This window comes from Psammomys obesus, unplaced genomic scaffold (assembly GCF_907164565.1).
Source record: "Psammomys obesus unplaced genomic scaffold, mPsaObe1.curated_primary_1811, whole genome shotgun sequence".
NCBI classification, from domain to species: domain Eukaryota; kingdom Metazoa; phylum Chordata; class Mammalia; order Rodentia; family Muridae; genus Psammomys; species Psammomys obesus.
The window spans coordinates 14928735-14945281 of NW_026585626.1; the positions used below are offsets into that span (position 1 = coordinate 14928735).

The 16547-nt window shown below is 34.8% G+C and overlaps 1 protein-coding gene across 2 annotated transcripts in view; it reads right to left on the reverse strand.

Moving 5' to 3' along the window:
* Positions 1-16547, reverse strand: part of Septin10 (septin 10) — a 90844-nt gene that overhangs the window by 48618 nt on the left and 25679 nt on the right. For both annotated transcript variants that reach the window (XM_055614319.1, XM_055614327.1), the window contains exons 2-4: positions 14655-14772; positions 14117-14312; positions 2276-2462 (exon numbers count right to left, since the gene is read on the reverse strand). In XM_055614319.1, coding sequence (XP_055470294.1) covers positions 2276-2462; positions 14117-14312; positions 14655-14772 — 501 coding nt within the window. The remainder of the gene's footprint in view (positions 1-2275; positions 2463-14116; positions 14313-14654; positions 14773-16547) is intronic.

Below are 16547 nucleotides of genomic sequence, written 5' to 3' on the forward strand. Positions count from 1 at the left end.
AAGAAAATAATGGATGCTACCAAAGATGGTCATTTGTCACCAAATGAATAAGAAAAGTAACATTCCATGTCAAACAGTCAAGCATTTGGCTTCCAGGTACAAGAGCAGAGTCCTGGGAAACTGAGACACCAGCCATCACCTTCATTTCTCTCTAATACTCTTATGTAAATTAAGCTTCCTGAAGCCTACCAAAAGCCTAGTAAATAACAGCTGCCCCTACTAAAAAAAACAATGTTAAAATACATAAATACATAGAAAACACTGTATATCCATGTACAAAATAAAGTAGTTGGGGAGTGTCTTAAGTTTTCTTTTCAAACTTACAAGAAAGATTACAAAATTCATTATCTCATTTGTTACAAAAAGCTTAAGGCAGGATTGTAATGAAGAAGACCCAATTTCACAATTTGCCCCCATCACTTGAACAAAACAGAAGAGTGTAGACCCAATCTTCAAATGAATGACTAATACTGACAAAACTTTTACTGCCACCAAAAAACATTTCATTTCAAAGTCTGGTAGTCTATGTAACTCTTGGGAGGTAAGGGGCTGGACTGCTGAAAAAGTACTCAATGTCTCTTCTGCTTACTCCTCAAAGTCCACTGATAGCGCTTATTAACACAAACTGCCCCTGGCAGAGCTCAAGGTGGCTGGTTGGCCAGTACCTCCATTCCCCAAATAAGAATATTCTAAATAAGATTGTGGCTATTGATAAAAAATTAAGAGACTAAGTAACATTGCTGTTTCCTATATACTAAGGTATAAGCTTTGAACTACACCTCACATATCTTCACAGGATCTTACTTAATGTGAGCTCACTATCCCCACTGCAGTAAAAACACCAAAGCCTGGTTAGTTTGTTCAGTACTGCAACAAGTTGGTACATGGCTAGAATGCAGGTGAGCGAGATGATATTTATTAGTCAATTTCTTACTTACATATTTTATTAATTTATTTATATGCTAAGAATTGGACCTAGGGCCTTGCACATGCTAGGAAAGTACTTATCAGTGAAATGTGACAGCACTACTTTTTCCTTTCTTACATAAAACACTAACAGGGTTTTTTGAGACAAGTTCTCATTATATTACCCAGGCTAGCTTCAAACTCCTAGTCTCAAGCAATTCTCCTGCATCAGCCTCCCCAAGAAGCTGGGATTGTAGGTATATCACCTTAACCCAGCTTCTATTGCCTATCGCAAAAATTAAGAAACCAAACAGGCCATGGCTAACAACCTTCTTATACACATTTTTTTTAAAGTGCTTGATTTTATGAGGAAATTTACACTTCAAAATAAAAATAAAGAATATATTTAAACCATAAAAGCTGGCAATTACATAATATGCATTTATACACTATAGTAATAGTAAAACAAAATTCTCTGTAACATACAATTATATTCTGGGTACTTAGAAGAAAAGTAAACCAACATTCTTATCTATTTTACACACTAATACATAATTTAACATTACACATTATCTCATTTAATTTTCACAAGATAATGATAATAGCTATTCTTACTGGAAATATCTATTTGCTTCACTGCTTTGTATATACAGAGGGAGGAAACTGAGACACAGAGAGTTAAAAAAAAAAAAAAGTACTTGCCACAGATGAAATAGCTAATAAGGGATATAACCAATATTTCAAGTCAGCCCCCACTGATAAAAAAAATTCTGTGATCTTTATAATACTATGCCATATTTTTCTCTGTAACTACAAATTTCACTTTTGATTTTACTAGCACAAATTTGTACATGAACAAATGGGATAGTACATGATAGTACAATTTTGTACATGAGCTTTGGGATAGTAACTAGCCTTTTTCAACTTTTAAATAAATATAAATTTTTCAGTGAGTTCATTTGTGACACTGTTTTGTAACCTCCTAAATTTATAAGTATCTACTTGCTTCAAAAATTCAGGAACAAATTTTCTTGATATGGTCCAAACAAAAGCATATTTCACCAAGATGAAATATTACGCTTTATAATCTTTGTCAATGAAGTTATTCCTCTAATTTATGTCTGAAACACAATTACTGTCAAATAAATTCTACATGAAAATATACAGAACAATTATATCAAACGTAATCACTGAAAAGAGAACTTGTTTAATAACTGTATCTCGTTTTCCAGATTGAATTTCTCTGGTAAAATGTTTTTAAGACATACAGAATAAAAGCTACAGAGTATGTGCATATTAATATCATAAAGATACTTTAATAATTTCAAGTGTACTAAAGTTTGAGAAGTTGGTTGTTTCCCTAATCCACCTTGCTGTCCAGGCTCTTCATGGTTAAGAGGTCAAGCGTCCTTAGGGAATGGCCTGTTGGAGCAATGAAGTAGAGGCACACATGGATACGAGAATCATGGTAGTTAAAAAGAGCACGCTTGATCTTCAATTCTTCCTGAAGATAGGCCTCAAATTGATCATCTATGTAATCAACTATTGGCTGGTAGCTGAAAAAAAATAAGTATTTAAATATTTAATACAACATATCCATGCTATCTTAGTAAAGAACTTGTACAGTTTTCAAGTCTGAGGTCTATATCTTCCACTAATATCCATTAATATCTATATCAACCAAACAGGTAATTACAGTGCTAACACAAAATATGTATAATATACACACATGAAGGTAATGCTGCCAAAACATGATAATCTAGTTAGAAATGGTATTAAATTCAGGAAGATTCACTTCTACATCCATTCATGTACTAGGTTCAGGATTTTTGTTAAGACTTTTACAACTGCCCAAAGCAGTTAGAGGTTTAACAGTGATACACAACATATTTTTAATTGGTTGAGAAAAGGAAAAGGTATCAACTAAAATATGTAAGTCAAGGTGCCTGACTTCTTGTTTTCAGTACATCTATAGGCATGAAAAGCTTATCCCACTAAAAAGGAAAGGCCAGTATCAACTGAAAATATCTAACTAGTAATTATTTTCAGTTAATTATTAACAGGCCAATTATACCTTGTGCTCCATTTCTTGCTCAGACAACTCTCATATTCCCTCTGGCCATCTCAGCCTATTCATTCTTTGACATACAAATCAAATCAGTGTACTTGAAAAGTATACTAAACCTCAGCTCATGATGAGTTTATCAAAGTTCCACTTCATTTTGATATGCTAAATCATTGCTTATGCAACTTGTCTGTATGTGTTCATGTGTGCAGGTACATATATGTGCCCCTATACATGGATCCAGAGGAGAACCTCAGGAGCCAGCTGCCTTGTTAATTGAGACAGGGCCTCTCATTGGCTTGAGTCCTGCAGATTCTAATAGGCTGGCTGGCCAGCAAGCCCCAAGGATCCTGCCTCTTAATCCCCAGCACTGGGATTATAAGCATGTGCCATTATGCCCCACTTCTTTTTTAAAGAGTGATTGTTTAAAGATTAATTTTTTTTAATTTTATATGCATTGGTGTTTTGCCTGTATGTATGTCTGTGTGAGAGTTGTGGATCCCTAGAACTGGAGTTAATGACAATTGTGGGCTGCCATATGGGTGCTGGGGAATTGAACCTGGGTCCTCTAGAAGAGCAGCCATTGTTCTTAGCCACTGAGCCATTTTTCCAGCCCTGCCCCACGTATTTTATTTTTAGGATGGGCTCTGGGGAGCAGACTCAGGTCATACTTAAGCACTTTATTGACCAGGCTATCTCCTCAGCCCTCCCTTTCTACTCTTAATCAAGTTCATTAACTAATTCGGGCCTCTAAACAGAATTAATAGCAAGTCAGACATTATGAAGATTTACAGAATAAAAACTACCAGAGAAACACATATTATGAAGATATTTTAATAGTTCAAAAACAGTTCCTTTCCTAATCCACCTTGTTTTCTGTGGCTTTGGACACTCCATGAACATCTTTGTAATCCTACAGGAAAACAGTGAAAGTAACTTTATAAGCATAGATGAAACTGAATTGTTTTATAATTGTCTGATTATTCCAGGCCTTGGAGACTGGCACTTTTTTAAAAGTACAGAATAGTGTATTCTCTTACTACATACAATGAACAGTTTGAGAAGAAAGCCAGTGTCTTCACAATTCTGTTTTCTATAAGAATTAGCGTAACACCTTGAACATTAGCAGGACTGAGGTCATCATCAGATGGACCACTATCAATACCAAGAAGGTTCCTGAATGCTGGTCTAAATATGACCTGGTACTATTCCCTTCAAAAAAATTAAGAAGTAAAAATATTTTACTACATATTTGGCATAAAAGTTTCAAATAAATATTTAGTAATTATTTAAAGTAGGTCAGTAATGACTTATTACATGACATAAATAACCATGAATGTTCATGTAGATGACTATCTTAAGGTTTTTCAAAAATAAAACCATAGACACTGTTAGTTAAATAAACAGGAATTCTTCCATAGTAATTTATCCTGTTTCTAATTCCAGTGAATAGAAAATAACATTTCAATGAGAAGACAATGACTTAAACTCACACACTTCCCTAAAAATACCACATAGCTCAACAGGTGTTAAGGAATCAAGGCAAAAACCAAAGAGGAAGGGGAAAACTAGAGTGTTAAGCAGATATGAACTGACATTCCCAGAAAAAGCCCCATCTACAAGGCTGCATGATGAGGTGAAATGTTACCATGGGCTATTTTTAGTCTCCTTGAATAGCCACTTGTTACCTTCCTGTCTCTCTGCATGCCCTCACACCTTCAGATATCAAGTCAGGTCTTAGGCTATGAAGAACAAGAATGTCATCAGAGCTTCTGAGGCCTACAACAGATTTCACTGATTTACTGAAACCAGCTCACTTGATATCTCCACTAAATATCTGAGAAGTGCTTTCATTTGTCACTCTGTTCTGTTACTATAAAAATGTCACAAAACTGTTGGCCACATGAGACATGTTATTTTGGACAAACCAATCTATGCTTCAAGACCAAAGCCACTCACTTACCTTTGACTACAAAATAAACTACCCAGTATTTACTTTGAGGTGAGAACTATGATTTTTTTCATCAATATTTTGGGGCACTAAATATGGCCAAAGCACGATCCGTATTCACTGGAGGAGTGACCTGGATCAGCAACAGGTATCACGGACCCTGGTTCCAACTATGTGGAACCACTTCCTCAGATGTGCACTCTTCCTGGGACGTCAACTCCTCTTGGTTTGGTCCACTGACCATTGCCTCGTTCTGAGCTGGGTGTCAGAGCACTATTTATTGAGATATCTTTTATGCTGTTTCAGAGCATTTAATTTATTTTTGTTTGCAGAATGTTCAGTTTGTAAATTTGATGATATTCAGCCTTCTCTCCTTCCATTCCTTAATATTTAATTCAAGAAAAGAAGAAATGTTTGGAGAAAAACTGCCATTTGATAATCCAACGGCTTTATGTTTAAAAACTATGTTGACCTTACAAGTATTTGAAGAAAAATGAGAAAACCTAAGTAAAGATTACATTACTCTCAACAGGAAACATTTAATAATTCTTATACTGTTTTGGATTTTCCCACATGTTAAAACTCAAAGTCCTAAGCATAGAGTTAAAGGTCATGAATGGGAAGCTTGCTATAATTGAAAATTTAAAGCATCTCAAGAATGAAAACAAGATAATATTGGTAACTTGAAATTAGTAAGTTTTAGAAACTGTATCTACATTATCTACATTAAAAAGGAATGAGGAAGAACTGAATGCAGGTAAATGAATGTGAGTTATGAAAAAGGAAATAAAGCCAATTGTTTCTCTAGTTCTAATTCTGTCATGTGATCTTGGTTTTAGGGGTAGGTAAGTGCATAAAACATATTTGATGCTAAAAGTGTAAGTCTTAATGTAGAGAGCGCCACAGCATCCATTCCAGATGCCTACTCTAATTATGTGGAAGTTCACTAAGGTTTATAGACTCAGTCTGGCTAATTTTGGTGTACAATTATTTCAAAGTACTTTTAATAATAATGTTTATATTTTTAAAAAAATTGTCATAGTTCACTTTTTGTTGCTGTGATAAATATCATGACCAAAAGCAACTTGGAGAAGATAGGGTTTCTTTCACCTTAAACTTCCAAGTCATAGGCCAGCAGTTCTCAACCTTCCTAATGCTACTAACCCTTAATACAGTTCTTCACGTTATGGTGACCCCCAACCATAAAATTATTTTCATTGCTACTTCATAACTACAATTTTGTTATGAATTGTATGATGATTGTTATAAATCGTAATGTAAATCCCGGATATGTACATGGTCTTAGGAGACCCTTATAAAAGGGTCATTCACCTCCCCCCCCAAGGGGTTGCAACCCACAGGTTGAGAATCCAGAGAAGCCAAGGTAAGAAGTCAACACAGGGACTTAAAGGCAAGAACAGAAGCAGAGACCATGAAGGAATGCTGCTTACTGGCTTGCTTCCTTTGACTCATTCCGCCATCTTTTTTCTATAATCCAGGCCCACCTGCCTAGGAATGGTACCAGTAGACCACAGTGGGCTAAGACCTCCTACAACAATTATTAATAAAGAAAATATTCCTACAGACATGCTCACAGGCCAATAGGATGAAGGTAATTCAGAAGCTGAGGTTCCTTCTCCCTAAACAAATGTATCAATTTGACAACAAACATGAGTAGTAAAAACACATGAATTAGTAAGTTTAGATTATATCAGAACTGAAAATAATTTCTGAGAAAGCTAACTATGTCCAACCCATTCTTCTCTTCTCATAGATCCTTAGACCATGCTTCTCCCTCCTTTATCTCCAAGCAAAGTAAAATTCATTATCAAAGGAAAAGATTTATATGGCCTATTTTAAGATTAAAACCTAGCAGGAAGAACTATCTCATACTACATTAAAAGCTCCAGTTTGTAAAAGCAATTTTCTGCTGATGGTAATCTAATTCTACACAACAAACTTCGCCATTGACCATTTTTCCTTTCACTAGGCCTTTCTGATATCTTAACAACACAGAGATGTAAAATTTCCACTTTGTTTTACTGAGAAACACAACAACTGGGTTATTCTTGGTCATAAATTGTTTCCATATAAGACAAAACTAACTCTGCTCCTAAAATTCCTAAAAATAACTAAATAATACTACTAAAATAATAAATTACTAAAATAATTCCTAAAAATGGCTACTACATTTTACATGAAATAAAACACACTAAGCACTAAAATCACTATTCATCTCATGCCTAACTTAAGATGTATATGAAAGTATATATTTATATAAGTAAATAATGGCATCTTAGGATGATTTTTGCCTATTGAATATTTGTGTATGTGTGTGTGTATACGTGAGAGACAGAGAGACAAGAAAGAGAAGAGACCACACATTTACCCTCACAAGCCAGAAGAGGTTTTTCAAGATATAATTCTAAAATTTAATACTATGAAGGAAAACAACCATCATTTCAAAACCTACTTATAAGAGCATTCTTGCTATTTTATATCATAAATATAAATTTTAAATATATTTAAAACAATTAACATTTCTATGCTTTAAGTTATAAAGAAGGCTAAAATAATTTAAAGTTATTAAAATAAGTTAAAATACTTATTAAAAGATTAACATCCTTACTTCAAACAAAAACATGCAAATAAAAAATAAAATATGCAATACTTTAATGCTGCTTTTGTTGGCCTGGAGAAACAAATGAAAGATACACTTTAATAAAAGGCAACTTCAAGATGTCTATTATAACAAGACTTATATCTTCAAGAAATAGCTGACTTACATTGATATAAAACAGGACTGCGAACACACTTTGAAGTTACACCTGTTAGATAGTTAAGATACAAGGTACATGTTTTCCATGTTTAGATTCAGCTTCCTGAGTTTGAATTTGGATACGGTTATTTTATTCTTAAAACATGGGGCTTTTTGTTGCTGTGGTTGTTGTTTTTACATTTTGTGTGAAAAAAAGGAAAGAAGCCACCAAGTAAGAAAGAGATAAAAGTTATAAAAATGTTATTGATAAAGAAGGTTCGTGAAGATTATTGGTAAAGAAATGCTTTTAAGTAAGACAGAATCCTGTTATAAAATACAGTAAGATTTTGTTCTAGGGTAAAATAGTATTCCAAAATGGAAAATTAAAAATGAGGACAAAACTAGAAAGCTGAAGTATTTTGTAAAAAGGCTGTATGGGCTGAGGAGTTGGCTCAGCAGTTATGAGCAGTTGCTGCTCCTATAAAAGAGCTGTATTCAACCCAGAACCCACATGGTGGCCCACAACTGTCTGGAACTACGGTTCCAGAAGATCTGATGCCCTTCTTGGACCATTGCAAGCACCAGGCATGGACATGGAACCCATAAATACACGCAGGCAAAATATTCATACACACAACATAAAATAAATCTAAGAAAATTTTAACAGCTTGTGACAGAAGAATGTAAACTGATTAAAAGAAATTTGCAAAAAAAAATTTTTTTAAAGCTTATGAAAGTTGAAACTTAAAAAAAAGATGACACGAGACTAAGTTGGCTGAAATTAAAAGTTATAAATATTCCTCAGGTCAACATTCAATACACTAAGATAAAACTGATTGATGCTTGACGCTTTGTTTACACTTGTTTTGTTTTGGTTTGTTTTTTGTTTTTTTGGTTCACTGGGGTTTTTTTGTTTTTTAAGACAGGGTTCTCTGTGCAGCCTTGGCTGTGTAGACCAGGCTGGCCTTGAACTCACAATGATCCGCCTGCTTCTGCCTCTCAGAGTGCTGGGATTAAAGGTGCTCACCACCCTGCCCAGCTAGTGTTTTCTTAAATACTGATTTGCTCTCAGTAACACTTGCGCCCCTCCCAAATAGTTTATCGAATAAGTATTTTATGCCTTATCTATTGTTGAATAAGACATGTAAGACTTGGTAATTAGATTGTAGCCAATTTCTAAGTTCATATGTTTTGCCATGAGATAAAGCCTTTACTTGCTTCTTAGTTGTGATCTTAGCAGCGGAGAAAATCATAGTAAAAAGAATTTTTTTTCAATTTGGGACATTCCTGCTAAATTACTTAACAGTAAAACTTATTTTAGTGTAGTATTTAAGTCTGTATGTAAAGTTAGGCCTACTGTACAAAAATGTCATTGTGTCTATTAGCTCTAATCTTCATGCTTCATAGAAAAACTGGCACTAAATAAACAGTTTTCAGCTTCCTAAGCCAGTCAATCTAGTTTTAAAATGGCATTTTTTGGTTGGCTAGGATCAATGTTTCCCTCCACTGCTATTTTTATTTCTTTATACCACACTATGTTTAACTTTAGTTTTAATATTCCTAACATATCATAAGTAAATGTTACATTAGATACAGACAGTGAAAAAGAGGAGAATAATAATCATGATTGGGAGGTGAATTTAATAATATGATCTAGGGTTTTCTTCCTTAATGGCTTTACCAACCATTTATTTCTCCTGAAAACTGCTTTCCCGACTACTCTGTCATCTTTATCAGAACCTAGGATTGAGCCTGTAAGCACTGTGAGAAATAAAAACAATATCTGCACAACAAAGAGAGGTATGAACTCAAGTTCCCAGCAATACCATGGACCTGTGTTACATTCGATAATGAATTACTGTAACTTCTGTGACTGTGAAGAGCTCTACGGATAGGAATGTTAAGTTAAAGCAAAATTATCTTGGGGTACCTTACACTTTCCTATATAGCTATTGTCCACCTCTGTATGTGACCCATATTCTTGTATTAGGTAAATCCTCTGAAAAAGGAAAAAGCCATTCCTATCCTCTAGCAAATCAAATGCAAGGTGGTATCTGATTACCAGATGCTATCTGAAGCTTGTGACAGTTTTGCTCATTTGCTATACCCTGCTGCTTACCTCATGGCTCCTCCAATGTAACCTATCTTGAATAATGACTTTCTCTGTTCTGTTACTGTATAGATGCTACCAACCCATTATCTTGCTGAAACACATTATTTGTAGTGACACGAAACTATTTTCCAAGACCACAGTCACTCAGATTCAGTTCCTGAACAAATGATCTCTTACTTGCTTTTTTTCCCCCCCACTAAAACTGTTGGTATAATGTTCTTGTGGAATGTATATAATTTTCCCTTGTTCATTCAAATGCTGACTTCTTTCCTCCACTATCTGGTTTCAATCCGGACATTGCATTGTGATGTTTATTCTAAGCATCACCTGTCTCAATTCTGTGTAAACATGCCACCATTTGTTCTCTGTTTTTTCAATAAAACAGCCAGCCAATGCTATGCAATGGTCCAGAAGGGAAAAGAAGAAAGTGAATGGGAGGAGCGGGAGAGCAGAGATCAGCAGGACAGTACTTGGAACCAGGAGGAGAGATGAACCAGACCTAAGATATGACTAAAAGCAAGTATAATGTTGGAAATTCTGAATGAGAGGAAGCTATGTGGGCTTGAAGGTTTAGGATAGAGTAACTATTGCCAAGCATTGTGCTTTAGGTTAATTAAATAAATCCTACTCTCTGTGTGGTGATTTGGGTATACAGCTGGCTTAGGAATAACCACTGTTTAACCAACAGATAAATAAATAATAAATATCAATAATCCACAACAACTAACAAAGAAAACTGGAGCAGCATTCATTAAACTATTGCTCAAGGACCAAATCTAGTTGAACACCTGTTGTTATAAATAAATGTTTCACTGGAACACAGCCATGTTCATCTGTGTATGTACTGTCCCATGCTATTTTCATATCAAAATGGCAGAGCAAAGCAGTTCATAAAAAGATATATCCCACAAAGCTAGAAGTATTTACTCTTTTCCCTTTATAGAAAAATATTACCAAGTTCTATACTAACAGTGTCAGTTATAATTTTATCATGAGATGATTTATCAATCCAGTTATTGGGCTTTACTACTGGATTCATGGGGCAAGAAGAAGAAATCAAAGCCTGGGGTCCACACTAGTGGGATTCCAATGAGAGAACTCCTGCCCACACTGAGCTGTGATCCTAAAAGCCAACAATGTCAGAGTGAGGATGAACCAGGAATAAACCTACAAACTTATTCCCTACTTTCCAAAGACCCATTGGGTGTTTGTTGTTTTGTAACTAAAAGGAAAAGAGAAAATGACACATTTCTCGGAACTTCTGGCAAAAATACCAGCCTGGCATGTAATGCTTTAAGAAGTCATTGATTCTGGGAACTTCTAGGCATGAAATGGGTTCAGTGATACCTCAAGGACTAGTGTCAGAGAAAGCTACTACAAGCAAATCCAAGTCTGTCCAATGGAAGGTATCTTTATATGAGGCTACAAGTTATAACAAAAAGCCACCAGAACTATATTTTTCCATAAAAAGCACATCAAAATATACAAAGAGGAATAACCATAAATGAAAATCTTCAAAAATTTTTACTAAAATTATTATAAACTACAATTTTACAATAGAATAAAATACAAACTATTGTTGGTAAAAAGAAAACTAATAAAAAGTGATCTTACAAGTACACATATGAAAAACAACCATACAGAATATACAAATGTAAAAACTTGTAATAAAAATTCAGATATTAAATTTAGCAGTAGATTAGACAACAGAAAAGCACAGAGCCAGTGAGAGACAGAGGGGCATAGACACAAAGAGAGAAAGACGGCTGAGATAAACAAGTGGTGGGGCCAGGAAAGAGAGGACAGAACCTACTGGATCTCTGGGGGAAAGTAAAGTTAAGCTAATTAGAATCTGTGGAGCAGAACACTGGAGAGAAGAAAGCCACAGACCAAAAGCTCTGCAGACACAGACAGTCCACTTCAAGTCTGACTAGGCAATGGTGTAGACGCTTGGCAGCAAAGTACTTAAAGAACACAGCCATATCCTGTATTAGGAAATGTGGTAGGGGATCACAAAACCAAATGTTTCTTTAGAACCATATTTTAAATTGTATGCTGAAATAAAAAAAAAAATTATCGAGATGGCTCAGCAACTAGAGCACTTGCTGCTCTTGCAGAGGCCTCAAGTTCAGTTCCCAGAACCTAAGTGAAAGCTCAAATAGCCTCTACCTACAGTTCTAGGAGGTCCAGTAGTCTCCTGGGTCCTCTACAGGCACCAGGCAGACACATATTATAGAAATACACACACACAAGCAAAACACTTAGACATAAAACATGTTTTTTAAATATGCATTACTAAAGCTTAGTTAAAAAGAAATTTTTAAAGGCCTGGGAAAATACCTAATTCACAAAAATGGCTCATCTATGGAGAAAAATGGGAGTGGAAAACAGCTTATAATAACGACATAATAATATTTCAGAAAGGAAAAAGAATGAAAAGTTATACCAAAATATTCCTTCCTTTCTCTGAAGTCAAAATCAATACAGAATCTACAATTAACCTCTATAATGCTACCGACATCATAAAAACAGACAATAAAAAAATATAAGATAAAATATAAGCTAGAATCTTATTATGAGATTTTTGATACAGGTTTATCTCGACCAGTTGTTTTCAAGTTTCCTAATGTTGTGCTCCTTTAATACAATTCATGTTATGGTGATTTCCCCCCAACCATAAAATTATTTTTGTTGTTACTTCATATAACTGTGACTTTGCAACTGTGTTATGAATTGCAATGTGAATATCTGTGTTTTCTGATGGTATTAGGCAACCCCAGAGTTGAAAAGTGAAAGAGTTGTTTGACCCCACAAAGGAGCCATGACCCACAGGTTGAGAACCAGTTGTCACTGGAGAATATTTCTAAAGGGTTCATGAGCTTACAGGGGTGCATGATATCATTTTCTCACATTGCTAGTGCTTTTACAATGGGACCTGAGCCACTGAAGTCAGTCCACTGGTATTCATGAGACAAGTTTCTAACCCACCTATGCTGATGAGGACTTTAGTTCTGGTTTACCATCACCCACACTTGATTGGTTTCAGATCATGTAGGCAGAACCTCAGCTCGATCTTTAGGAGATATGGGGTTGGTTTTTTAGTGGAAAGGCTGGAGTGATACTAATTCAGTGGTTGCTTGGGGTTCACTGGGGTCTTACTGGTAGTGTGTGGCTATTTAAGTAAGATCCCAGGCTTTGGGAAGGAAGGGCTGAGTCCAGCTCTGGTGCAGGAGTGAGAGCGAATATAATTTATTAACAGAGCTTGGTTATGGCTACTGGGGCAAGGTGGGGGAGTAAGGGAACTCACCAACAGAGCCCATGAGTACAGCTCATTGTAAGGCCTGAGTAGGAGGAAAGATGGTGTGGGATGAGAAGGTGAAGGAATTCACCAAAAATGCCTGCCATTGTGGGTTCTTTCTGTCTCTAAACCTAGGCAGACTGTCTGGTTAGATTTACAGTCTGCTTAATTAGAGGGAATTCATGCCTGGTACTGTTAAACCTAGCCAAGAACACAAATGAGACATATATAACAGAACTCAAGGTCCAGGAACACCACAAAAGTGGGGCTAAAAAGACCAGAGCCAGAGGACCAGAAGAACTGATGTTAAGTAGCGTCTTCTGGACATAACAGGGATGATGCAGTTAGAACTCTCAACAGCTACAAGTGTCACAGAGACCACATGTCATACCACATATATTTATGTGTGTACATACATACATATATGTATACACACACATATATACATACACACACAAATATATAAGAAGTCATGAATTTGAGAAGGCACATTCAAAGTCAGGGAGAAAAGGGTGAAAATGATCAAAGTATAATGTACTCATATATGAAAGTATACATAAGTTTCCTACAATGTTTAATAATGTAAATAGCTATTTTAGTGAGAATTTGACAGAGAAAATAATTAATTCATAGACAATATATATAACCACTATATATGTTTGCCCTTATATACCTTATACATTTTTTCTCTACAAGATAAGTCTAAATATTAGTTAAAATATTCACTGAATATATACTAAATAACAGGAAATAGTTACAAATATTTTTATTAAATATGTAGTTTAATGCTGTGATTTAATATTCTAAAGAAATATGACAAATCAAGAGAAAAATGCCAACTTGTCAATAACAACAAAACACTGACTAGTTGCTAAACAAGAAAAAATTATGTCTGGGAAGCAAAGTCATAATATTTTATCAGCCAAAAATAAAACTGTAGTTCAAGAGAAAGAAGGCAGTCTTCACCCTGAAATAAAACTGGTCTTATTACAAGAATGGAAACAAACAAACAAAACCCCACATACCTCTCTTCTTTATTTATTTGGTCACCAAATCCCACTGTATTTACAATGGTGAGTTTCAAGCGAACATTACTTTCCTGGAGTTCGTATGTCTGAGCTCTAAGTTTAACACATGGATAAAAATGTGAGGATTCAAGTTCTTCAAAATTAGTATTAAACAAGGTATTAATCAGTGTGGACTTTCCAATTCCAGTCTCCCCTGAAAGAAACAAAGTGCAGATAAGAATCACATATGTAAACTCTAGACCGGCTTCAAAGATTCTAACTATTTCAAAGGTTAGATAGCCTTTAAAAGAAATTTAGGCTAATGCTGCTCTTAAATCACTAGAGAAACAATGATTATACATGCTAAGTTACTCTGATCTCTAAAGAGAGTACTAAAAAAGGCTTGAAGTTAAGTAAAACAAAACTAATAGAATTTAAACAACTCATAAAATCCACAGACACAGCATCACCCTGCTTATACAAAAGAAAAAAAAAAATGAAGTGAGCGTAGGAACATAAATTTTGAAAAACCTGGAGAAGAGTCTTTGGCACTCACCCACACAGAGAATATTAAAACAGAAGCCTTGCTGAATGGATCTATCAACCAGCTGATCAGGTAAACTTTCAAAGCCAACATGGCCACACATAGTCAAGGAACGGATATGTTCTTTTTTCTGAAGAAAACAAAACAAATAACTTTATTTAACTATATTTTTATATTTGATATTTTATTTAATTACTATAGAATATAAGCATATTTGAAAGGATAAATATAATTTATCAAAGCAACTGAAGATTTCATGACTTCTATTTCTTATTGAAGATAAAAGTAAATTTGTGAAACTAGAAACCAGTGTCAAGTCTCCTGACAAACTTCTCATTCCTTTTCTATGATAAAAGTCCAGCACAATTCTTAACATAAAAACATATGACCTCCAAAATCAAGAAAAAAATCCAAGTAACTATGGCATACTCACTGGCAAAATAAGAAATTTTTGTCATTAAATATGTTTACATATAAATCTTGAATATTTATATGAAAAATATGAAAAATCCTGACTGGGAAACAGAGATATAGTTAGTGGCACTTTTATATTCTGAATTATAAAAACACTTCATATTACAGAAAAGAATCTATATAAACCTAGATAGACGGAGCCTTGAGAGGAATGCAAAGCTTAGTGGCCTTTGCAATATGCAAACTCAAGAGAAACAGTCATGAGGAAAAAATGCAGGAGACAGTAAGGAAAGAAGTACCCATATACGAATCTTAGAGACAAGGCTGACCATGTGACCAGAGGGACAAGACTGAACTTTAAAATTATGCCTTCATTCCTTTTCTCCATAAAGTTTGTATGAGCTTAAGCTCCCAGAAGGTTTGGAAAAGAAAGGGGTTGGGGAAGGAGGGAAGGAAAGGGGGAGGGATAAAGAAAGGAGGAGGAGGAAAGGGAAAAGAAAAAAGAGAAAGACTGCACTCCAGTTAAATATTCTACAAGACCAAATGACTGCATTTTGATATTATGGAGAGCTGAAACGTTGCAAACCAGAGAAAAATTATCCTGGGCTGTGTTAACCTTTGAAAGATATCTACCCTTACCCCTGTATCTGAACTCTTGTCCTGGTAACTATCAAAACCTTATAAGGTAAGAATGTTGGTAGCAGCAAGGATATTTGAAAAAGTGAAAGGAATCATAGTTACTTATTTATCTATACATATGCACACTATGAAACGTGGACTGACTAGCTCCCACAAAAGCCATAGGCAAACAATCAGAAAACCCTAGTATTGGGCATGAGAAACTCCTTTTCTGTTTCTAACAGAAAATGTTCTTTCCTGTGATACATATAATACTATGTTATAAATCAAGTATCTATTAGCTAAAATATAATAAAATGTTATTAAAATATTTTGTGGATCTTGGTTTACAAATAAGTTATGCCCTTCTTTTTATTGATCTACAAATGGCTCTAATTTGCCAACAATGCCTCTCTTGTCAGTCTTTTCCACCTGCTTTCTGTTGTCATTTTTGGTTTTTCTTTTTTCTCCTCTCTTGGTCCTTCAGAAAATGTAACCATTTGTTGTCTCTTTCAGTTCCTGAAAAAATATCTTTTTGTGTTCAACTACAGTTACAGGGGTTTTCTGCCTTTCCTGCTCACAAAATAATTTGCTGTTTCAGGTCTTTGTTGAAATGTAACATTCCGTAACTCAGGAAATGCTTTAAAATTCCATGAGGCAATGAGGTCTACATAAGAATTAAAACACAAAATGTGGGACTTAACAATATTTGTAGAGATATACTATTTTGCTATATTATGCCAAGTATGTGCCTTGGATTCAACTTGTTAAGAGAACTTAAATAAAAAATAACCAAGTAAGCATAAGTTTATGTTTTAGGTAAAGTCGGGGAAAGTAAATATTTTACATAAGGATACATTCTTTTTCTACAAT